The sequence below is a fragment of the Abramis brama genome (genome assembly GCF_963993115.1).
Source record: "Abramis brama genome assembly, chromosome: 12".
Taxonomy (NCBI): domain Eukaryota; kingdom Metazoa; phylum Chordata; class Actinopteri; order Cypriniformes; family Leuciscidae; genus Abramis; species Abramis brama.
The window spans coordinates 41,334,755-41,360,615 of NC_139974.1; the positions used below are offsets into that span (position 1 = coordinate 41,334,755).

A 25,861-nucleotide genomic window follows, 5' to 3' on the forward strand; every position below is an offset into this window, starting at 1 on the left:
GAAAAAACTAGACATATGGCAAAACGACTAAAATGAAAACTTAAAAATATAAATTTAAAATAAAATGACTTATTTTATGAAATATAAATATTAGTTGAAAAAAGTTGAAGTTGAAGCATTAAAATGATTAATACATAAAACAAATTAAAAACTAAAAATAATAATAATAACAACATGGTAAAATTACTAAAATGAAAACTAAAAATATAAAACTAAAATAAAATGACTTATGACATCTAAATATTAGTTGAAAAACAAAAGTTTAAGTTGAAGCATTAAACTTTTTAACTGTAAATAAATAAATAAATAATAAACAAAGCCGAAATTAAAAACAAATAAATCTAAAAATAACAATAATAATGGGAAAAGCTCATAACGAAATGACTCAAATGAAACAAATCAAATAAAAAGGCTTTCCGGCGGGTGTGTGTCCAGACCTGTTGGTGTGGCTCAAATCTGCCGTGATTACAGAATTAGCGTGACACACACTGAGCGCCCGCAGGGGACGCCTGAGACTCGAGCCGTTCGCTGAAGGCAGGGTGACATTAACCCGAGCCGAAGCCTCGACGCCACCGTGGAGGATCACCTCAGATACACACACACACACACACACACACACACACACTCACCTCAGAGATACAGCAGTCCTGACCAGCGACACACACACACACACACACACACACTCACCTCAGAGATACAGCAGTCCTGACCAGCGACACACACACACACACACACCTCAGAGATACAGCAGTCCTGACCAGCGACACACACACACACACACACACACACTCACCTCAGAGATACAGCAGTCCTGACCAGCCCACCCTGAGGACGACACACACACACACACACACACTCGCTCTTCTGTCTCCTCTCACCCCATCTGTCACTCCAGCGCTCTTCATCTGCTCAGGGGCCCGACGTCTCCGTACCTGCCCCCCTGCCGGCTCACACACACACACACACACACACCTCCGCTCTGACACTCAGCAGGTTCTCTCTGCCTGCAGGCGAACATATGCTGCTCGTCCCTTCAGATTCCGGTGTGTTCAGGAGAGAGGGATTGTTTAATGTTTATTAATCACCTGTCTGTGGAGGAGAGACACACACACACACACGTGCAAAAACACTTGTGTACAAAGCAGTGAGGAGACAAGCACACATCCACAGACAGACGCACAGAAACACAGTGTGCAAAAACCAAGAAATGATTTCATACGAACAGCAGAACATATTATTAATGTTTTTATTAGAGCACAGGATACATTAATAGTACAAAAGATGTGGAATAACAGATGATGCTCATTTGGCGCCGACCGGAAGCTTCTCCATGTCGTGGATCCCGTCTTTGTCGATCAAGCGGACGGTGAAGGAGGGAAGGTTCAGGATGAAGCGCTTGTTGAGCTGTTGGAGAAACATGTGATCAGTGCGGTTCAGGAGAGCTTCGCGTAACACAGCGGAGCAAACGAGGACTCATCAGTTCCTCAGGAACACCTGAGAGGTTCTCGAGAACACCTGAGAGGTTCTCAAGAACACCTGAGAGGTCCTCGAGAACACCTGAGAGGTCCTCAAGAACACCTGAGAGGTTAGAACACCTGAGAGGTCCTCAAGAACACCTGAGAGGTTAGAACACCTGAGAGGTCCCCCAGAACACCTGAGAGTATCTCAAGAACACCTGAGAGGTCCTCAAGAACACCTGAGAGGTCCTCAAGAACACCTGAGAGGTCCTCAAGAACACCTGAGAGGTCCTCAAGAACACCTGAGAGGTCCTCCAGAACACCTGAGAGGTTCTCAAGAACACCTGAGAGGTCCTCCAGAACACCTGAGAGGTCCTCAAGAACACCTGAGAGGTTCTCAAGAACACCTGAGAGGTTAGAACACCTGAGAGGTCCTCCAGAACACCTGAGAGGTTCTCAAGAACACCTGAGAGGTCCTCCAGAACACCTGAGAGGTCCTCCAGAACACCTGAGAGGTCCTCAAGAACACCTGAGAGGTCCTCCAGAACACCTGAGAGGTCCTCAAGAACACCTGAGAGGTCCTCCAGAACACCTGAGAGGTCCTCAAGAACACCTGAGAGGTCCTCCAGAACACCTGAGAGGTCCTCAAGAACACCTGAGAGGTCCTCAAGAACACCTGAGAGGTTCTCCAGAACACCTGAGAGGTCCTCAAGAACACCTGAGAGGTCCTCAAGAACACCTGAGAGGTTCTCCAGAACACCTGAGAGTATCTCAAGAACACCTGAGAGGTCCTCAAGAACACCTGAGAGGTCCTCAAGAACACCTGAGAGGTCCTCCAGAACACCTGAGAGGTCCTCAAGAACACCTGAGAGGTCCTCAAGAACACCTGAGAGGTCCTCAAGAACACCTGAGAGGTCCTCCAGAACACCTGAGAGGTCCTCAAGAACACCTGAGAGGTCCTCAAGAACACCTGAGAGGTTCTCCAGAACACCTGAGAGGTCCTCAAGAACACCTGAGAGGTCCTCAAGAACACCTGAGAGGTTCTCCAGAACACCTGAGAGTATCTCAAGAACACCTGAGAGGTCCTCAAGAACACCTGAGAGGTCCTCCAGAACACCTGAGAGGTCCTCAAGAACACCTGAGAGGTTCTCAAGAACACCTGAGAGGTCCTCAAGAACACCTGAGAGGTTAGAACACCTGAGAGGTCCTCCAGAACACCTGAGAGGTTCTCAAGAACACCTGAGAGGTCCTCCAGAACACCTGAGAGGTCCTCAAGAACACCTGAGAGGTTCTCCAGAACACCTGAGAGGTCCTCAAGAACACCTGAGAGGTCCTCAAGAACACCTGAGAGGTCCTCCACGACTGTAGACACACTGGGGTCTTACATTAACTCTTTTATCCCGTAACAACGCATGAAAGGTTTTATAATGTTACATTATAGACTTCTGCTTCAAATAAACGCTGTTCTTTAGAACTTTTCCACACAATTATGAAGCAGCAACTGTTTTCAACACTGCTAATAATCATAAATGTTTCTTGAGCATCAGATCATCATATTAGAGTGATTTCTGAAGGATCATGTGACACTGAAGACTGGAGTAATGATGCTGAAAATTCAGCTTTGATCACAGGAATAAATTACACTTTACTGTATATTCACATAGAAAACAGCTGATTTACATTATAATAATATTTTACTATTTTTACTGTAGATTTGATCAAATATTGAACTTTCAAAAGTACCGATAGTGCAAGTCTATGCAGTTTTAATGGGATAAATTTGGAGTGTAATTATGAACAATAATAACCACCACTCCTGAACACCGTACCTCCTCTAAACACTTCTTGAGCAGATCCACGGCTTCCTCACGGGTCAGATCTGCAGAACAACAGAAACACCGGTTTAGAGATCACCAGCTGACCTGATGATGCCGAGTAACCGTGATGTGTGTGTGTGTGTGTGTGCTCACCGGGTCTGTAGTATCGGTCGAGGATGGAGAGCGTGAGGAAGGCGCCGTAGCCGTGAGCAGCGAACGGGGCTTTAGCGAGAGCCGACAGATGGTCCATGTAATACAGTCCGGGCCCGTCGGCCTCGTCGTAGCCGGCCAGCAGCAGGTTCACATGATACGGAGTCTGAGGGACGAGACATCACCGTTCAGCTCACCTTTACTGTGTTTACAACACACACCGCTTCACAGGAAGTGCATGAGTCCACATATCTACATAACTCAGACAGTTTCCTCTGATATCAGATCACTGTAAGCTGTAAAGGGAACTGTCTGAGTTATGTATTTCAGAAATATACATACACAAAATCACAGTTAGCGAAAAATGTATTAATTTAAACAATGTAATAATTGAATGCAGAAACCATGAGCTGATTGAAGTGATGAATGCTTGTAAGAGCTACTGCACACTGTGTGTGAGCTGGTCATCCCTGACGCGTCCTGCATCGCCCGGAGGGGTTATTCTGTGACTGTACATTATTCAGCTTTATCAAAGCAGACGCCACACGCGATAGCAAGCCTCTTTCCTGATTACGTGCTTTATTTAATGCTAAAAGCGTCTAATGCGAGTCTGTCTATCAGTTACAGAAGACATCAGATCCTGAAAAGAATTGAAAAGAAACCGGAATGTTTAAACTGTGAAGAAACAAACGTATTTTATGACTGAGATTGTTTGTCACTCAGTCAGTTTGTATTTTTAAGTAATAATCAAATTCAGAAATATTACATGTGCTTATCCATTTGGCTGTGAGTGCAAGTTTGCAGAGAGACTCCGCCCACACTCTCCTCTGATTGGCTATGATTTTAGATTGATTTGGTTGCGAGTGCAGTGCGCTTGCATAGACTCCGCCCACACTCTCCTCTGATTGGCTGTGATTTTGACTCGTGTCTCATGTTTAGTGTGGACAGTCAAATTGCTTGTTGCTGGAATCTGATTGCATCGCGTCTGGTCAGGACATGATGTATTAATACTGATCTGAGTCTATTTTATTATGAGGGGGAGAAAAACAGAAACTAGCATAACTCGACCTAGGGGGAAAAATACTAAAAGAAAAATTGAGCACAGAATCTTGTCGAAAACCCCAAACTTTAACTTCAACAGGGTTAGACGGAGGGAGGGAGGGAGGGAGAGAGGGAGAGAGAGAGATAGGAAGAGAGAGAGAGAGAGAGAGAGAGAGAGAGAGAGAGAGAGAGAGAGAGAGAGAGATGAAGGAAAAGAAAAAGAGAGAGAGAGAGAGAGAGAGAGAGAGAGAGAGAGAGAGAGATGAAGGAAAAGAAAAAGAGAGAGAGAGAGAGAGAGAGAGAGAGAGAGGGAGAGAGAGAGATAGGAAGGAGAGAGAGAGAGAGAGAGAGAGAGAGAGAGATGAAGGAAAGGAAAAAGAGAGAGAGAGAGAGAGAGAGAGAGAGAGAGAGAGATGAAGGAAAGGAAAAAGAGAGAGACCTTTTCCAACAAGCGAGCCTCACAGACAAACTGTCTTATATTCTGGGAGAGAAAGAAGAGTGTGTTCTCCTGGCAGCGCAGTGTGTGTCTTCCTGCCATCATATGAGGGACAAGGGCTGAACCCTCTTCCCTTAAACTGCTCTCTGTACTTATTTTTATTTTATTTTATTTATTTTCATTGTGATATATTTATGCATAATATTGAAATATATTTTTAATTGTTTTATTTATTTTTTATTGTTCGATTTTATGTATCAACCTGTACGTATATGTTTGTATATGTCTATTGCTTTGGCAATATTGTGCTATTTTACACAGTCATGCCAATAAAGCTCATTTGAATTGAATTGAATTGAATTGAGAGAGAGAGAGAGAGAGAGAGAGAGAGAGAGAGAGAGAGAGAGATGAAGGAAAGGAAAAAGAGAGAGAGAGGGAGAGAGAGAGAGAGATGAAGGAAAGGAAAAAGAGAGAGAGAGAGAGAGGGAGAGAGAGAGAGAGATGAAGGAAAGGAAAAAGAGAGAGAGAGAGAGAGGGAGAGAGAGAGAGAGATGAAGGAAAGGAAAAAGAGAGAGAGAGAGAGAGGGAGAGAGAGAGAGAGAGAGAGAGAGATGAAGGAAAGGAAAAAGAGAGAGAGAGAGAGAGGGAGAGAGAGAGAGAGATGAAGGAAAGGAAAAAGAGAGAGAGAGAGAGAGAGAGAGAGAGAGAGAGAGAATTTTTTTTTGACATTTAAAAATCCCTTTATTAATTCAATAACATTTGTGATTTATCTGCATAAATATTTATAAACAAAAAAACAAAACATTTTTTCCTTCTTTTTTTTCAATTCCACCTATTTTTTCCAAAACACATTAGAAAATATTTAGATTAAAGCTTCCATTCCCATCAGGTTCACACAAAAAATTATTAAAACCCCAGAGATGAAAAAACCCTGAACATTATGTGTAAGGCAATAAAAAGCATACTCTATCGTTAACCTTTTTTTTATAAAACATTTTGTCAATAAAATAGGATCAGTACACCCACTTTCTTCAACTTGTTTTTTCTAGTACACCAAATTGCCAACTTCACCATTCCATAAAGAAAATTAAGAATAATAACTTTATTCTTGTTTTCTACTGAGTACTTTGGCCCATAAATAATGAAACCTCAAATAAACCCATCAGCTTCAGACTCCAACCCTTCACTACTGCATCAAGTTTCTCAGGCGATAACATTCCATAAACGTATGAATCACAGTTTCTGATGCATTACAAAAAGGACAACCCTCCCCAACTAAAGGATCCAGTCGTGCTGTGTGTCTGTTAGTGGCTAAAACTCCATGTACAGTTCTCCACTGCAGATCTCCTACTCTCTTCAGTGGGCTTTAGTACAGGGTCCGCCAGCTACCTGTCGGGGAAGAACCTGACCTCAACACTAAAGTCCATTTGCTTCCTGTTTGATCTTTAAGGTCTTTATAGTTCATAGTTTTAACACATGCTGTATATAAAGTTCTTTTTGATAAATTATTGAACAACCCCATTTCTGGAGTATTCAGAGATAGCAATTTTGCAGGATCTTCCTCTTGATAATCCTTTTTCATCAAAAAGTCAAATTCCGGAACAGAATATGGCTCTGTATCATCTCCTGTACAAGTCTCTCTGAGAAAATCTTTAGCTGAAAAAGGAAGTGCAGCTTGTAGGTCTTCTAGCACTCGCTTGGCGAGACGCACAGACCTGAAACCTACTGTCTGAGCAAGTTCTTCAGCTTCAATCCACCCATCTCTTTTTCTTAGATCCCGAAACATGGATATTCCAGCACAAATCAAATTTGACCTTATGGTCTCAGAGTTCAGGATCTCAACAGGAAACAGAGGATTGAAAAAAAGAGATTCATTAAACAGCCACGGACCTGGTTTTGACCACTCTCTTGAAACAGTAAACAATTGCCAGAAATCCAAAAAGAGAGAAAAGAGAGAGAGAGAGAGAGAGAGAGAGAGAGAGAGAGAGGAAGGAGAGGAGAGAGAGGAAGGAGAGAGAGAGAGAGAGAGGAAGGAGAGGAGAGAGAGAGAGAGAGAGAGAGAGAGGAAGGAAGGAGAGGAGAGAGAGAGGAAGGAGAGAGAGAGAGAGAGAGAGAGAGAGGGGAAGAGAGAGAGAGAGAGGGGAAGAGAGAGAGAGAGAGGGGAAGAGAGAGAGAGAGAGAGAGAGAGAGAGAGGAAGGAGAGAGAGAGAGAGAGGAAGGGTGTGAAACAGAGAACGGGGGGTGAGGTAGGTGTGTGTGTGTGTATATATGGGTCTGGGGGGGGGGGGGGGGGGGGGGTTGGGTCGCTGGTGTCACCATCAGTGTGACTGTGATCATCTGCACCCCCGCTGCCACGAGCACCTCCTCTCGCTCGCCCCGATGCCCTGGAGCTCTGCCAGCTCTCATTAAAACTTCTGCTAGTCCTCGATCCTCCTCGCGCTCGCTCTCAAACTCTCAGACTACCGTCGCTTCCCCCCCGTCTCCCGTCTCAGCATCTCGGAGAGAGAGAGAGAGATTTCGGCATTCCAGGGGGGATTTAAAGGTGAAGCTGAAGTGTCATTTTTATGATTATTAAATGCATAAACACTTGCGACGCACCGATATGAACATTTTGTCCGGTACCAATAACTCTTTATATTTGAAAGCCGATAACCGATATATTGGCCGATAAATCTAAATACAAATTTTATATAATTTTTGAGAGCCTGATTACAAAAACAAAAGTCTCGCCATTAAAAGCCGTGTCCCAATCACACAATTATGATGTTCTCATTATTATTTTCTGTAGCCGATACGACAGACGTGCTGCACTGAACTCTATTTCCCTTTTCAAAGTGATTCCGATCATATTTCAAGCAACTCAAACCCATCAGTGCTTCAGCTGAAGGAAATAACACATTATTATCGGCTTCAATTTAATTAAATTAACTGCCCAATTTTCTTATCAGGCCGATAACGATAACATCACCAATGATCATATATCGTCCGATACCGATATGGTGGTCGATATATCGCATCCCTAATAAAGACTGAGACATTCGCAGGACTCAAACAGTGTGAGTTTGATCAACTTCATGTCAGAATGAAACGGGAGTTGCGCTAGTCTTTTCTTCTCTATTGCGACGTATATACGAGAAGGGTCTAAAATGAACACTTGTCAAGCGCCAAACGAGGGTAATAATCGCCAGACGGCCGTAACAATTTTATGAATTCTAACAATGCAATATTGCAAGAACATGAACATAAAACTTGAACAACACTCCGGACACTGCACGCCAATTTAAAAACTCAATCGAATATATACAATATTCAACATCCAAAGCGAGCGCCCAGAAAGAAGTGAGCTCTCCTTTACATCTTCCTGCGCTTGAACACACACATTCACACATTATGTAAAGAACAACGCCTCAGGCCGAACAACGCCTCTCTCGTAAACAGTCGGTTGTGTCTTCAGTGAATGTAAACAGGTGAGAGAGTAAACGCATGAGTATCAGTGTATTAGATCTGCGCATCCGCTCTTAAAGTGACAGCAGCCTAATAATCCTGCTGGTGTCTGCGTGTCTTTCTGTTTTTAAAGTTAATCAAACGACAAAAGACGAAGAAAAAATCACTTGACTGAATAACTTAAATAAGGAATAATCTGTCTAATTTATTCAGATTATGCAATGCTATTTACATTGGATTACTGTACCTGAAACTGTTATCTACCTGAAAAACATACTTGAGAAGCACTTTATTTCATTCATATCTTCTACTGTATTTAATTGTGCTATTGCTTGTAATTTGATTATTTGTTCTTGTTTTATTACTGACTGCTGATTTTTCTTTAATAATGTTTTAAATATGTTTTAAATATATTAAGAAAAAGAACAAAAATAGGGTGGGATCAGTGTTATCATAGTTATGTACAAAAAAACATAAAAAAACATTTCCGTTACTTGAAATAAAATATGAAAAATACTAGTTTCCAAAGCAACATTTCTCATTTTCATTTAGTTTAACCTGATGTCCTAAAATAATTCAAACTGAACTAAAAATGTATATAAAATATATAGACATTAAAAAAACGACAAAAACACAAAACAAAATTACTAAAACTTTAACTAAAATAAAAACAAAATATAAAAATAAAAGCTTACACAAAATATTAATACAAATTCATCTTTTTTTAAATGCTAAAAGAAACTCTAGCACCGTGAACTGAAACATTTCCATTGCTTGAAATTAAATGAACATTAACTGAAACTAGTTTCCAAAGCAACATTTCATATTTTCTTTTAGTTTAACTGAAATAAAAATGTATATATGAACTATAGACATTTAAAAAAAAAAGACGACAAAGACGCACAACAAAATTACCAAAACTTAATAAAATAAATAAACAAAACATTTAATTAAAACAAAAATGGAAAATATAATTTAAAAAATTGATACAAAATAATAATAAAAATTAATAAAAAGTAAAATAAATTTGTTTTTAAATGCTAAAATTAAACTAAACATTTTTACACTCCCACTTTCTCAAGAAAATGTCCACATTTGTTGTTAACGCAATCCTGTTTGGCGCAGCACAAGCGTAACGGTGCACATTCTTCATTTGTGTGCATTACACAGGTCCTTTACTGGCATCTATGGTTTTGGAAGCTGTATTTCCAAGAGTGTAAAAGCACATGTACATCATGGGTCCAGTGTGAGTCTGCACCTGAACTCGCCTGAGAGGCTCTAATCTGATCGGGGCCGCCCTGCTCTCGGCGGGCCGCTTGCGTAAGTAAACACCCCCCAGAGACGCTCACCTGTGCGATGCGCTTCGCCCCCAGCAGGGCGGGTGTAGACCAGATCTGAGTCTGTGCCATATTCCCCTGAGTGTCCTCCACCCTGTGCTTAAGCTCAACACCTGTCACGTGAGCTACGCTTAAAACACCACGAAGTCTCACCTGAGTCCCGGTTAAACGATCTAGCTCAGTAAAGAGACTGTATAATTCAGCGTCCGCTTTCATCTCCTCTTCTGCGCCCCTCTCTGCGCCCCAGGACACGCTCTCCTCTTTGGCATCTCTGCCCAATCTGCCGTATTAATTGTTCATCTGTAGCGGAACAGGGGAATGCCTCGCAATATGGCACCAGTAATTATTTGTGCCAGTGTGTTGGGCGGCCAATAATGCTTCATGTGTGCCAATGATAGCAAACTGTTGCTGGACCGTTCTGAGCGAGAGCTTGAGGGGATGCTGGACGGTTAAAGTAAAGCGCAGCCACAGAGAGTGTGTTTGGCTGCACAGCGCCGGTTCAGAAGCGAGCGCCGGAGTTTATCCGAGCATCTGCCGTCTCCGGGAAGATCCGTCTGAGGAGCCACTCCAGGGAAGCCCCAAAGGCCCAGTTGTTTTTTTAGAAACCTGGTTCACGACATCGCTCTCATTTAAACGTCCCGAAGGGTTTCACCGCGGGCTACATAATACGCTTGTACTGCTAGCCATAATGCTTACTTTAACAATCTGGTGCTCTTCGCGTGCCGGTCAAAAATTACCGGAATTTTTATTTTTATGAAATTAATGTACTATATTTTAGTCATTTTTTGTATTTTTAAGGGATTTTATGGTACTTAAATATATTTACGCTGTATTTATAATCCATTTATTCACTTTTTGAGCATAGACCTGAAAATGTAACTGTGGTAAATCTAGAACGCTTTAGAGCGACGGACTGAAGTTTGAGCTCTTTTTAAACACGACACTTGGCAGATTATTGATGAAGTGAAGAAAGTTTTTTTTTTTTTTAAGTTACAGAATTGTACGTTTATTGTTATGAAAGATTTGCTAAAATACTATTTTAAACTTTTATATGAAATTTTTATTTTCAAAAACATTTTTTTACTCTAAAACTGTGAGAAAATCAAAGCCATAAATCTAAACAAGTTGTGTTTAAAATTTGAGGTTAGGGTTAGGATGAAAATGATCTTTCAGTGAGTGTGTGTTTCAGTGAGAGTGTGTTTCAGTGAGTGTGTGTTTCAGTGTGTGTGTGTTTCAGTGAGAGTGTGTTTCAGTGAGTGTGTGTTTCAGTGAGAGTGTGTTTCAGTGAGTGTGTGTTTCAGTGAGAGTGTGCTTCAGTGAGTGTGCGTTTCAGTGAGTGTGTGTGTTTCAGTGTGAGTGTGTGTTTCAGTGTGAGTGTGTGTTTCAGTGTGAGTGTGTGTTTCAGTGTGAGTGTGTGTTTCAGTGAGAGTGTGTTTCAGTGTGTGTGTGTGTTTCAGTGAGAGTGTGTTTCAGTGAGAGTGTGTTTCAGTGTGTGTGTGTTTCAGTGAGAGTGTGTTTCAGTGAGAGTGTGTTTCAGTGTGAGTGTGTGTTTCAGTGTGAGTGTGTGTTTCAGTGAGAGTGTGTTTCAGTGTGTGTGTGTTTCAGTGAGAGTGTGTTTCAGTGAGAGTGTGTTTCAGTGAGAGTGTGTTTCAGTGAGTGTGTGTTTCAGTGAGTGTGTGTTTCAGTGTGAGTGTGTGTTTCAGTGTGAGTGTGTGTTTCAGTGAGAGTGTTTCAGTGAGTGTGTTTCAGTGAGAGTGTGTTTCAGTGTGAGTGTGTTTCAGTGAGTGTGTTTCAGTGTGTGTGTGTTTCAGTGAGAGTGTGTTTCAGTGAGAGTGTGTTTCAGTGAGAGTGTGTGTTTCAGTGAGAGTGTGTTTCAGTGTGAGTGTGTTTCAGTGTGAGTGTGTTTCAGTGAGTGTGTTTCAGTGTGAGTGTGTTTCAGTGTGAGTGTGTGTTTCAGTGTGAGTGTGTGTTTCAGTGAGAGTGTGTGTTTCAGTGAGAGTGTATTCGGCTGCAGTACCAAACGCTTCCACTAGAGGAAATTCGTCTCATTAATTTCCAGTGCGCTCATTTTTGTCCACAAGTGTGACTATTTTTTCAGGACCATTTAACCTGTTCGAATCATGTCCATGATTTTTGGTGTGTGTGTGTGTGTGTGTGTGTGTGTTCACACAGCAAGTGCCAAAACCTTCACCAAGTTTCGTACCATTCTGATGAAGAAGAAAGGAAAAGGCCGAAGAGCGGCAGAGAAGAAAGCCCTGATTAGCGTCACGCCGAGCCGCTCTGAGAGTGTTCAGAGACGAGCAGATTTATGAACTTGCAGCACTTCTGGGCCCCAGAGACGCCCCTCTCCCCCCCCGGGACTCGCTCTAATTGTTTTTGTAATCATTTTCTCCACTCTGCTATTGTGACAGGAGGCAGTTACACTCTTCCTAACAAATTAACACACACACTAGCAGACAAAAGAGGCAGGATGGCGACAAGCCCGTTTTTACACAGATGGGTGCACTCTACACACACACACACACACACACATTGGGGGAATGTATCATTTAAGCAGGATCACATTACAAAGGAGGCGCAGGTGTCGACGACCTCTGTGACCTTGATATCACACACACACACACACTCAAAACATGTCGGCATCTGTTTCTCAGAACATTTTACACCGGTTATGTTCAGATAATAATCTTTGTGAACTACAAAAGTCTAAAAGTTTGGGGTCTGTACGATCTTTTAAATGTTGTTGTAAGGAGTCTCTTCTGCTCACCAAAGCTGCGTTTATTTTAGATCATAAATACAGTAAAACAGTGAAATATTATTGTAATGTAAATCAGCTGTTTTCTATGTGAATATACAGTAAAGTGTAATTTATTCCTGTGATCAAAGCTGAATTTTCAGCATCATTACTCCAGTCTTCAGTGTCACATGATCCTTCAGAAATCACTCTAATATGATGATCTGATGCTTAATATTTATCAGTGCTCAATTATTAATAATGATTCTTATACAGAAACATAATGTTTTCAGGATTCTTTGATGAATAGAAAGTTCAAAATAAAAGTTTTATTTAATGCACCCTTGCTGAATAAAATAATTTATTTAAATTATTAAATTTTAAAAATTAGATAATTAAAAAAACAAAACATTTTATGCACCCCAAACTTTGGATGGTATTGTTTCCACAAAAATCTGAAGCAGCAACTGTTTTCAACACTGATGATAATCATAAATGTTTGTTGATCATGATGTCTGAAGGATCATGTGACACTGAAAATATATAGTACTTTTATACTTTTATATAGTACTTTTTTTTTTTTAACTGTAAAGAAACATTCAACTGATCAAAAGTGACAGTAAAGACATTTATAATGTTACAGAAGATTCTATTTCAAATAAATGCTGTTCTTCTGAACTTTCTATAAAAGAATCCAGAAAAAATTTACCATGTTTCCACAAAAACATTTTCAACATATTATAAATAAACAAATTAAACAAATTTTTACAAGTAAAAATGTTTCTTGAGCAGCAAATCATCATATTAGAATGATTATTAAAAAAAAAAATCAGCTTTGCCATGACAGGAATAAATTACTTCAAATATATTATTTTCCAATATAACTTTTTAATGTCTTCATGATGAAATAAATGCAGTCGCGTGAGCAAGAGAGCACATCTACCGCCGTAACCCTTTAAACACTAGCGTATATAGTGCATATAATGACCGTTTCAGCAGCTCTAGCTCAGCAAAGGAACATGCAAATATAATAATTGTTTTCTAACAGGTTTCTTCAACATCAGCTTTAAAAACTCCACGTTTGCAATGTTTGTTCATTTAACAAGCAACTCGAGGTTTGATCCATTCTAGATGAATCCCAGTTGGGGAATCGCTGGTCTACATGATGTGCGATACATCTATTGATAAATGCATATTAAATATTAAAGCGTACGCACCCGACTCCGCAGATAGTCCGCCAGGTTTTTCCTCGTGAAGTTTGCAGCCGCTGCCGGGCTGAGCTCGTATCCTGATGGAAGAGGAGGATCAATCAGATCAACACAGAAAACAGAAGAGATTTCATACAAAGTACAGAAAATGTACAGAAAAAGGGAAAAATATGCATAAGAATTTCTGAATTAACTAATTAACTAATATTTTTTACCAGAAATGCATGTCAATAATGTCAAAAACATTGGTTTGACGCTCAATACAGGACTGTGATTTCAGTACAATACAAAAATAAGACAAAATATGCAGTAAAATATGCATAATAAGAATTTTTCTGGATTAAAGACTGAATTAATTTTATTTTTACCAGAAATTCATGTTGTTTTTTACATTATTGACATGAATTTCTGGTAGAAATAAAGTTAATTTCAGTCTTTAGTCTGATGCTCTATACAGGTACAAGATCAAAATTAGAAATATTAATGTTTACCATTTCTCATTTTGTAGAGCTGGACATTTTTCTGGATGTATTCTGCGAACTGTACGGTGTCTCCGGCTTCACCCACACACAGGAGCAGGATCTTCTCGCTCAGCTTGAACATCTTGTCATAATCTGGTGATCAAACACAACAGCGCACATTAACATCATGTCAGACACACTTCACCGGATCTCAGGAGTCTGTGCAGGGTGTGTTTCACTCTTCAAGGCATTTGTGGTCTTGGACACGTACAGTCTCCTGTACTGACGCTATCATAATCCTGCCGCTGAAGAACGAGCCGAAACAGCCTTTAGTTTATAATGCAGAGAGAGATTTACTACTGTTAGAAGCAGGAGATATTAGCGGGAGGGAAATGCTGTTCTTCAGGGCATTTTATTGTACAGTAAGATTAAAAAGACTGTACATTTTCACATCTGCCAAAAAGTCATAATTCTCATAAGATGTATGTATGTAAGATTTATTTTTTTGATCAAGTAAGGTTTTTATAGACAAAAAACAGTGACACTAATTTTACTGTTTTATATCTAAACCTTTTGGGGATTCAGAGAATAAAAGAGTCAGAATTGTGAGATGATAAATTAGATTAGCTTTTTTATTCTATGGCAGAAACATGCATACACACACACTTTCAAACACACACACACATATAATGGCGCTCTTACTTTCACTTTCACATGTGAATCGCGAACTCATCCTCCACTGACACTCGAGCACAATCACACAGCAATAACTGACGTGTTGTTCCCGTTAAAGGTTATAAGTGTAGTCTAACCCGAGTTTAATACGCTGAGAACTCTGTATCTGAATATATGAATATGTAAATCAGTTCAACGCACAAACAGAGTTAGCACAGAGAAGCTAGCACGGCTAAAACTTCTCAGCTGTCGCCACACACTCAGAAGCGATGAAAACATTCAGATGAAAGTAGAACAGAAATTAATAAACAGTGAAATGAGGTTACTTATTGTGGCCTGCAGCATTTTTATTAGTTATAATAACGTGTTATCTTGCTGTCTGGCCGGTTAGTGAGCTGCTAACATGCTAATCTACATCAAACTCACCGTGTTTCATCTGGATTATACTGCTGGCGGCAACATTATCTGCAGCAACCAGAACAAAGTCCGGCCCCTGAATCCCGACCAAGTATTCCATATTGTAGACTGAGTTAATTAAACACACTCTGTTCAGTAAGTGGACTCGCAGTGCAGCTCTGTCAGATATTACACAGCAAAAGCTGATGGAGTCCTTCAGCGGCGCACAGTTCAGACGTCATCAGAGCGTTCGCGCTCTCCTGTCACGTGACATCGAGCTGCTCTGGCTCATAGACTGTAAAAAAGGTCTGGCTACACATGACCTGTTTCAACTTAATTTGGACTGAAGGACTCTTGTATTATGTTATGACAATGATGATAATTGTTGTTAATGTTTTTTGTTGTTGTTATTTTTCTTTTCTTCATGCATTTAATAAAAATTTAAAATTAAAAAATAGAGCAAGATGGGAAAAAAACATTACTGCATGATTGACAAATACATCTCATTATAAACGTATACATTTATTAGTTTGTTTATGTATATGTAATCCAAAATGCATGGAAATATTATATGCAATTCAGATGCATAAATCTTCAAGTCCCCCTGTAGTCAATAATTGTATCCCTAAACTCCTCTTTGATCAATGACATATTTAAACGTTTTTCCTTGAAAAAAAAAGTCTATGCCTTAAAATATCTTGAATGTAACTCAACACCCTTGCCTCATTTAGTATGCGCGATGCTATGAATATGCAAATGAGCCCCGCCTCCACTCACTCACTCAGAACCACTCGTTGACGATCACACGTTGACCTTTTTTTATTGAAAAATAAACAAATTTACATACAAAATAGGCACTGAATAAACAATATTAACGATTTACAATTCTCAAAAGTCAGACATAACTGCAAATTACAATAATTAATAGCAATGAAGTCTCAAATCAAATATACAATCACGAAGGGTAAGGAAGAGAAAATAAATGAGTAAAACAATTTTTTTTAATGATAATCTGATTGGTTACAAGGTAGTTTGTGACGTCAGAAACACCAGCGATTTCAAAGCGTGTTTTTGAGACTGTCTTTGGTTCACTGCAGTTTTAAGGAGGAAATACTCAGCAATGGAGTCGACTTATGAATTTACACATGCTTTGTCTTAAAGCAGATTAAAAACACCACATAGACACATAAACAAGCTGTATTTTCACCATGGGGGACTTTAAAATAATTGCATACTTTCATGTTTAACAGGCCATTTCATTTTTTGTCTACTGATGAAGTACATTCACGAACTGCTTAATTCATAAAATTAAAGCTAAATTCATAAATCGACGGAAGCCTTATATACGAGTTACTGTAGCGTTTGACTTTTTCGAGATGGAAAACAGTGCATCCATCCATGTGATGAAAGTATTTCTCTCTTTCTCTCTTTAGTTGTCACATGGTTCAGGCTGACTGCTTCGTTAGGACTCATCATTTGCATTCAGATTAATTATCTAATTACCGACAAATGTCCGGCGGCCACCCCGCGCTCCGGCTCGTCAGCTCATGCGCCTGTAATTATTTTAATCATTTACTTTCATCTGGAGTGTTCCTGCCATACTTCTGTGTTTAGAGGCCATTCTTAATTACCCTGCCAAGACACTCTTCCCCTCTTTTCATGTGAGGAAAAGGGGCAGAGAGAGAGAGAGAGAGAGAACGAGAGAGAGAGAACCCGATGGGGACAAAATCCAGGAATCTTGACAGCATCATAAAAGCTCGGAGCTCTGCTGGTTGTTCACTCTGTTTTCCCCCTTCAACTTCTCTCTCTGTCTCTGACTCCCCCACCCTTCTGCCAACCCACATCTTTCTCCAGCTCTCTCTCTCGCCCTCCCTCACTTCCTCCAGTTCCCCCTTTATCGCAAGCACACACAGGAATCGCCTCCGGGGCCCAGCGCTCTGACTGCTAATACACTCTCACACACACTGTGACATACATCATGCACCACGTTCCCCGCATCTATTATCTGTTCTGTAAATCTGTACACCTCTCTCTCTCTCTCTCTCTCGCTCTCTCTCTTTATTTTAGGCACCACCAGCCTGGTTCTCGTCTGCATCTGGTTGGTGTCTGGTGGTTGTTGGCTCAACTCCTTCCATCGCTGCGTTCCCTCTCATATACAAGCTATAATTGAGGCCTCTGGCTGTTTGAAGGATTATTCCGAGTTTGGAATAGCTGGCATTTCATTTTCATGTAGTTCGAACTCATTAGCAAGTATCGAAAATTTTTGTTTCCTATCATTTGAGATGTGAAAAAAAAAAAAGGCAGAGTTTCTGCTGCGTCCAGATAAAACGAAGGGTTTATTCTGGCTCTATTGTCCTGATTCTGAGATCAGTTCTTCAGCCAGAGACGGGCTCCAGAGGGACTCGTCTGAGTTCGGGGATTACGGACTCGTCGCCCAGGGGTAGTTTGTTAAGAGCAGGGCGTGTTTTGAACTCAGATTAAGAATATATGTGGTGCATGAGGGGGGCAGACAGAGCAAATTAATAGTATTCATGGTTTTTGTCCCACTTCAATCAGTGGAAGAAAAAGTTGTGAAAAAAAGAGTGTGTGTGGTTGGCGATCACACATCTACTACAACAAACTACCTCATTTTATTTTACTACTTATTTTTAGCTAATATGAAGAAACCACAACTGGTATCTTTTTCAATTTCACAATCATATATTTAGAGTGTTTAACTGTTAATTACACAGTAATTTCATGTTTTACAATTTAGAGGTTTTTTTTACCATTAAAACTATACAGATTTTTTTTTTACGGTTTACTTTTACACCTGCTATTACAAGAAACTATTCTTTGTTTGCAAATTATGCCATTGAACACTTTGGAGATCTACTGATTTAGATATCAATAGACTTCTTTATGTTTTAGCTACTGGAATCTATTTTCATAGTTATTGTTAAGATTTATTAGCCATTCTGACTTACATATCAAGTAAAAAAGTAACTGTAACTGCAGTAAACTGAAATACCTGTTACTTGTAACTATCTCAAAGATACTAGTATATATTTCAGTTTACTGAAGTCACAATTACTTTTTTTACTTGTCATATTAGTCAGAATTTTAATGTTCATATGAAAATCTTAAAGTTGAAAATCAAGGTTTTAATGTTGTTTATGTGTTTATGTGGTGTTTTTAATACACTTTAAGTCAAACCATGTGTAAATTCATAAGTCGACTCCATTGCTGAGTATTTTCTCCTTAAAACTGCAGTGAACCAAAGACAGTCTCAAAAACACGCTTTGAAATCGCTGGTGTTTCTGACGTCACAAACTACCTTGTAACCAATCAGATCAACGTGTGATCGTCAACCAGTGGATCTCTGAGCTGAGTGAGTGAGTGGAGGCGGGGCTCATTTGCATATTCATAGAACTGCGTATACTAATTGAACCAAGCTATTTTAAGGCACACATTTAAATGTTATTTTGGTGATAGGGATAAAATGATGGGGACAAGGGAACTTTAAGTGAATATAGAGTTGAGAAAGTGTTGTTTAGCCTACTTGTCATGTATTAGTCAGAATTGCTACTTTAATGTTAAATTAAAAATATTAATAGATTGGTCCTATATTGGAATAGGCTACACACTCGTGTCTATGATTTAACTAGTCAAACTGGAATACCAGCAAGTTGCAACAATTGAAAAACAGATGAAAGTGAACAGAGCAGATATAGCCTATATACAGGTCAGCAAACATTTGCAATTGAATAGTTACTTGTCACTATTGCGACAGCAAAAGAATCGGTAATGAAGTGAAACTGCGATAGATAACAGTTTAAGGGAAAAAAAATGTTGAAACGACTTGCAACACACTGTAATATATTCATGTCGTCACGCTTTATCTAGTTAAAGCTTTGATTCTGACCAAACATGAGGGAAATGCGGTCAGACGCGATGCGAGAGTGTTCAACGTTGCAATTTCCACATTTGCATTCTTGAAGAAAAACGCAAAGCCTGTGTCACCGTCATCGCTTTCTCGGTTTAATCTGCAATTTCACGGTGCTGAGAGCGAGCCGGGTTGAATTCATTGTTCTGTCCTGTCGTCGTTTAGCGGCGCTTTGCTTTTGTTAAGTGGCAGAGGGTTTTCACAAGGACCTGGTCACGAGAGGGACTACTTCATCTGAAGGGGTGAAAAAGAGCAAGCTAAATGGAAGTGACAGCCTCTGAGAAAATTCCTACCGGCAGCTGTGAGGATTTGACATGGCGAGCTCCCCCACCTCATCGGCCCGTGACCCCCGTGCCAGGCACACGCACCTGCCGCTCTGAGGCGCACTCTCCCCGGCGGAGAGATTAACGCGGGGCGTGGTGTGGTCGGGCCTGCCTCAATGGAGGCCTGTGAAAACCCCCTTATGCGTGAAAGAGACCCCATTCAGACTCCTTTGTTCAACACATTTTTATGGGACAACATCGGCCATTATGAGGTGTCGAGATTTACATGGGACTCCATAGAGGGGTATAATCCTTTCAAGCAGCAAACGAATAAAAGTTTAAACCCTCTGTTTTCATATTTATTAGCTGGTTAATGCAGACGAGGCAGCTGATCCCACTCAAACCAACAGGCTTCAGATATGGGCTCTACAGCCTACTATTAAACACAACCAAAATATATCCATCCACCATCCATCCATCCATCCATCCATCCATCCATCCATCTATCTATCTATCTATCTATCTATCTATCTATCTATCTATCTATCTATCTATCTATCTATCTATCTATCGTCATCCATTTATCTATCTGTCTTCCATCCATCCATCCGTTTATCTATCTATCTATCTATCTATCTATCTATCTATCTATCTATCTATCCATCCATCCATCCATCCATCCATCCATCCATCCATCCATCTATCTATCTATCGTCATCCATTTATCTATCTGTCTTCCATCCATCCATCCATCCATCCATCCATTTGTCTATCTATCTATCTATCTATCTATCTATCTATCTATCTATCTATCTATCTATCTATCTATCTATCGTCATCCATTTATCTATCTGTCTTCCATCCATCCATCCATCCATCCATCCATCCATCCATTTGTCTATCTATCTATCTATCTATCTATCTATCTATCTATCTATCTATCTATCTATCTATCTATCATGTACCCCAAGGCTGTCAACATCCCTGACTCTCTGCGACCCCCTTCTCTGTCCGAGCGGATTGTTTCCACGCCAGTTGAGTGCTATAGGCTACTTCACTGTCACACTACATCACAAAGAGGGAAGGATGAGGGGAGAGGTAAGAAAAAGAGTTTAAAATCTTTGAGGGCACACATGAGAAGGGACATGGTTACCAACATCGATGCCTGTTCACATGACTGTGACTGATATTGCCCCCTCGTGTTGAGGAATGATTAATGCATCCATACGGTTTTTACATACCTTAAATAGTTTCCTTAGGAATTTTATTGTTGGAAATAATTTTATTCTGGTATTGTGCTGCGAAAACAACTTTAAAAGCCTTCAACTGTTCTCGTTTTAACAAGTGCCCTACATTTATGAAATATGTAATAGAATTGTATTACAAGCCTATAATAACCCCAGTAGAAGTCAGAATGAGTGCAAATAATAATTAGATAGATAGATAGATAGATAGATAGATAGATAGATAGATAGATAGATAGATAGATAGATGGATGGATGGATGGATGGATGGATGGATGATGATAGATGGATGGATGGATGGATGGATGGATGATGATAGATAGATAGATAGATAGATAGATATAGATAGATAGATCTTTTAAAACAGCTGTATGAACATACAGCATTTATCTTATTTAATATTCTAAATATGTTGGAAATATTTCAATTCAGCTCATGAGAGAGCGGTGATGCCTATAGCCTACAGTTGTTTGGTGTCACAACGGTTATAGTTTCTAACTAACGCAAGTACGTCTGTCATATTTCCCTTTATTTTTGGGAAAACCGGCGCTCAGCACCAGAGAAACACGCGTTTCATCCCGAAACTCACTTCATCTCCTCGGGTGAAGATCTGCTCACCGATGCCGTTATTCGCGCCCAGCGGGGGCCTTTCTCACTCAGCAGTCTGTCCCACTGCCTACATTATACAGTGTGGCTTTAATTACATATATTATTATTATTTTTTTTAGATGTTTTTCTGGGTGAAGACACACCGAGTCACATCAAAAAAACACTGCTGAACTTGCAGCAACAACCCATTTCCCTCCCAGGCTTGTCCTTAATAAAAGCATGAGAGCTTATTTTAGTAGCCTATACACCGCAACTATAAGGGATGTAGCCTACAGTTTCTTCTAACACAGATTAGTTTTATGTTATCTAGACTTATTGAACCTGTCGTCATTAAGGCTCTTAAACCCCCAAATGAAAGTCAACGCAACAACGATGTGTTTTTAAGAGATACTTTTAAAATAGGCCTACAGCTTTATATTTCAACAGAGCTTTCAAGTAATCACTAAACTTACAAATCACTAAATCTACAAGTTAAGTGTGGTCAGACGCTACCGTTCACCTGAAGAGGTTAATATGGCAATATGCCTCTCAAACGCTACCTGAGTTCATCGATAAAACGTAAGTAGGCTATACTCCCATTCACTTTATAACTATTATTCACTTTATTATATTTATTACATTTTAAAACGTCTTTTAAATAGTTGACGGTTGGGATGGGCGCCAAAAATTGCAATGCGCGCGAAAAACCTCAACAGACTCAACTGACGGAAAGTTACGGACTATTTGTTTAAAAATCCACCGCTGTTAATGAACGATTAAAAACACTATTCTCACTATTCCTCCACTTCGTGCTGAGAGCTGTTAGCCTATTTGTTACACGAGAAATGTTATCCCTTGTAAAACACTCTCTTTTTGTATTCTCGCAGAACACTCCGAGACGAAAACGCTCCCAAAGACGTGTAATTCTCTTAGTTCGCACGTTTGATCGTGTGTTTTACTGAGCCAAAGACGACAAACCAAATCATTAAACATGTTAATTCTTCTGTACATTCTCACAGGAGTGTGATAAGCACGTAAGGTTAGTCGCATCAACTCCCCGCTTTGGGTGAGAAACCCCGGATTATCCCTCATTTCGCCCCGGGCTTTTGGCTGCCGAGTCGGGCTGGACCTGCAGGCCGAGCCGCTGCTCACCGGCCCGATCGGACCAGGTGTCCAAATCCCTCAGGGACACGAACCAGTAACTCTCACCCTGAAGCTCTGCTTTGACTGTGGATTATAGAACAAACACTGGTATCTCCATAAACACACACACACACACGCACGCAGAAAGGCCAGACGCTCACAGCCCCAGGCCACGAGATTAGAGCCACTTTGACTTAAAACTCTCACCCAACACTATTTCTGTGTGATAAGGAGGCACAATTGAACACTGTGTGGTTCTTAAAGAAAGCACTGTCATTAAAGGTCAAGCAGAGGGTCTTGAACAAATAATGTTGAAACAATACCAAGACTTATTATTGCTAAATATTGTTGACGTCAGCGCTAAATTTGTCTGAATTTGTATGGCGTAACCCTCCAGTACTGTTTTTATTTCAATGAAATTATTGTACAAGCCTTTTATTTAATATTTTGTATTTTTAGGGGATTTATGGTAGCCTACTTAATTATGCAGTAGCTATAATTAATTTATTCACTTTTTGAGCATAGATTGAATTAAATTAAATGTTCAACTTAAACGGTCATCAATCTTGAATGCTTTGGAGCAACAGACTTCAGTTTGGTCTCTTTTTAAAGACGACACTTCATGAAAAATATATTTTCCAAAACACATTTTTATCAAAGCCATAAATCTAAAAACAAGCTGTGTTTCAAATTTGAGGATGATATCTAAAAAAAATGAGCTTTCAGTAAGAATGTGTTTTGTACGCAGTACCAACCGCTTCCACTAGAGGAAATCCTATCCGATTAATTTCCAATCATGTCATATTTCCAATCAAATATGAAAGCACTTTCATACAAAGTTTCATACCATTCCGAAGAAGTATAAAAATTCTAAAAAAAGAAATACTACGTAAAATGTTTTGGTCAAAACCGACCGTTAAACTTGTGCTGTTTTTACCCTAAGGAACAATTTCAACCTGATCTGACTCTTAAAGCTGTTTTAACTGGCCAATACAGACACTGATTTAGTCACAATGTAAAAATCTTTTCCACATGATGTGCATTTTTCTGGTGATTTAGCTAACACACACTCACAACTGTGCATTTCACAAAATAACACAATGGGTATTAATTGTTAAATATAATTTATTTTATAACACACATACATATCTATCTATATATATATCATCAGTAAGCATGTGCACACAGCTAAAGGTGATGTTCTGGAGGACTTCTAACCACATCTATGATAGTGACGATAACAGTGTGGAACATTAGGGCAGAATAGTTCAGAGACCCAGGAGGAAAACGGACTCAAAAAGAAAGAGATGCAAAGATAACTTTCCACATGATGATAGTCATCAGCTGGTCTCATGATGTGTGTGTTATTGTGCGGCGGTGGCGCTCATGCGCAGAAGCTCTTTTCTGTGTGTGAGGATGATGTCGAAGCTGGACTGGAGCCGGTTCTGCTGCTCCTGGACCCGGTTCTGTAAGGTTCTGAGCCAGCGGATGAGTGCCAGGCGCCGGTACATGATCAGCTGGACCTGGTGCTTCTCCATCTCCTGCGCTTTAAACCTCTCTCGCTCCTGAAGAGTCCAAACCGCCTCCATGAGATCCGGAATCTCGGAACACGGATCCGAGTCGGAGTCCAACGACCCGTTTTCAACCAGATCAATGCTCTCTCGGCGCCCCGTCTTGGTCTGGTTTTTCCCGGCGTTCACAGTCGCATTCCCATTTTCTAGTGCCGGACGTTCCCGGCAAATTTGGTCCCATATTGAATTGGGTCCCCCTATATCCGCGCTCTCCACGCTGAGTCGGGAAGAGCTTTCAGACCTGTAGCTGAACTCAAACTCTTCATCGCTGTTAGCCCACCACTCCTCCTCTTCATCCTCATCCTCGACTTTCTCACTCTCTCCCGGCTCCTTCTCCTCATCCGTCTCTCTCCTCATCTCCTCATCGATCTTGTGTTCCTCGGCTCCATCGGGAGGAACTCTCCCGCCCGTGTCGTCTCCGCTCTCGATCTCGGGAAGAGGCTCTAGTGGACTCCAGCACGGGAGACGGGACAACGGCGAGAGAGGACCGGATCCGTAAAACGACGGATCACGACCCAAGGCTCTCGGACGCACCTGATTGCGATTCTCATCTCCCGTTATCGGATCGTCATCCTGACCCAAGAAGTTAAAGTTCCCATCTTTCTCGCATCTCTTCTGACTGTTGCTGAACGTCGACGGTCCGACCGGCGCTTGACCTCCGAACACGGGGTTCATGTCCCGATCCTGCTGGAGCATTTTCAGCTTCGCTTGAGATTCACTTGCTCTGAGAAAAGAGGAGAGAGAGAAAAAGAGAGTGATTTGACAAAAGACTCCGACCGCAAAGTGATGCATTAATATATTTCGGCAGTGAATATACTTTCAGACAAAACAGAGGAGTGCTAAAAGGCCACGAACACACAGTAAATAATATCTTGTGGCTAAAATCCCGAATGCATAAAATATTCAGTGGTGCAATTCCACGGCGTGTTTCCCATTTCGGTGACATGAAATATTCAGATGTCCTCTCACAGATATAGTCCGCTAATAACTCCTGTCAATCACTGTGCGCGTGCATGTGGTGCTGCTGAAGAACAGCAACCTGCGAGTCAGGGTCGCGCGCCTCAGGCAGAATAATTTAATGATTGAGGACATAAAATCTGCAATAGTCCAATTCCGCCCCAGGAACAGGACTGAAAATTAGTGCTAACCTGAAAGTCGGTATATTTAATACGCCAGCTGTAATTTACTTGACGTCGCGCGCCATTCGAGAGGAACTGAAGCGTCGCGTTAAAATACACGCATAAGAAATTAATGGATATTAAACCACCAAAGCTCGACTAGCTGCATATAACGAGCAAAAACGCAGATTTAGATAAGCAGCAAAACACAGCCAATAGCAAAAGCCAAGAAAAACTATCGATGAGCAGAATTGATATAAATAAAGGTTTGATTACGTAAGAGCGCGATCTCACCCCATCATACACCGCGCGCGTCCTCTGAGAGAATAAACATTGCTGATGTTATATTATATTCAGCTGTTACATAAATCCCTGATTGGCAACAGCATTTGAATATCAGTTATTATAAGGCATTGTCTTACGGTTTGTTGTCCGTGTTTCGTCCGCGAATAAGAGACAGTGTCCTCCCTGTTTCCCCTCCTCTCCTGCGATGCTGATCTCTCTCTCTCTCTCTCTCTCTCTCTCTCTCTCTCTCTCTCTCTCTCTCTCTCTTCCCATGCACTGCAGCGGAACACTGGACTGTGACTCACTTCCTAAACTGGGAAGGGACCGCATAACTGGAAACCACTGAAATGAGTGGAAAATAGTGTGAGAAATCTTCCTCAAGCAGAGCTTGTTTATAAAATGAGCGAGTAAGCGGATAAACTAAAGTTTATATCCTCAAAAGATGTCAAAACTAACGATGGAGGGTCTTATTGTTTTAATTATCTATCTATCTATCTATCTATCTATCTATCTATCTATCTATCTATCTATCTATCTATCTATACACACACACACACACACACACACA

At 40.6% G+C, this 25,861-nt stretch overlaps 2 protein-coding genes across 3 annotated transcripts; both read right to left on the minus strand.

Annotated features, from left to right (window-relative positions):
* Positions 1-1,232: 1,232 nt before the first annotated feature.
* Positions 1,233-15,411, minus strand: psmb2 (proteasome 20S subunit beta 2). The gene is made up of 6 exons (XM_084131940.1): positions 15,187-15,411; positions 14,116-14,238; positions 13,634-13,704; positions 3,428-3,590; positions 3,287-3,336; positions 1,233-1,404 (listed from the first exon to the last, which is right to left on the minus strand). Exons 1-6 carry the CDS (start codon positions 15,275-15,277, stop codon positions 1,303-1,305), a joined length of 600 nt encoding a protein of 199 aa, XP_083988066.1. The 5' UTR covers positions 15,278-15,411; the 3' UTR covers positions 1,233-1,302.
* Positions 15,412-23,426: 8,015 nt separating this feature from the next.
* Positions 23,427-25,530, minus strand: c19h1orf216 (chromosome 19 C1orf216 homolog). 2 transcript variants are annotated; one of them, XM_084131258.1, is made up of 2 exons: positions 25,431-25,530; positions 23,427-24,614 (listed from the first exon to the last, which is right to left on the minus strand). In XM_084131258.1, the coding sequence occupies exon 2, from the start codon at positions 24,584-24,586 to the stop codon at positions 23,684-23,686; it is 903 nt and encodes a 300-aa protein (XP_083987384.1). In that variant the 5' UTR covers positions 24,587-24,614; positions 25,431-25,530; the 3' UTR covers positions 23,427-23,683. The 2 variants fall into 2 exon arrangements, with proteins under 2 accessions (XP_083987384.1, XP_083987383.1); XM_084131257.1 differs by having other exon boundaries at positions 25,303-25,443.
* Positions 25,531-25,861: the final 331 nt, after the last annotated feature.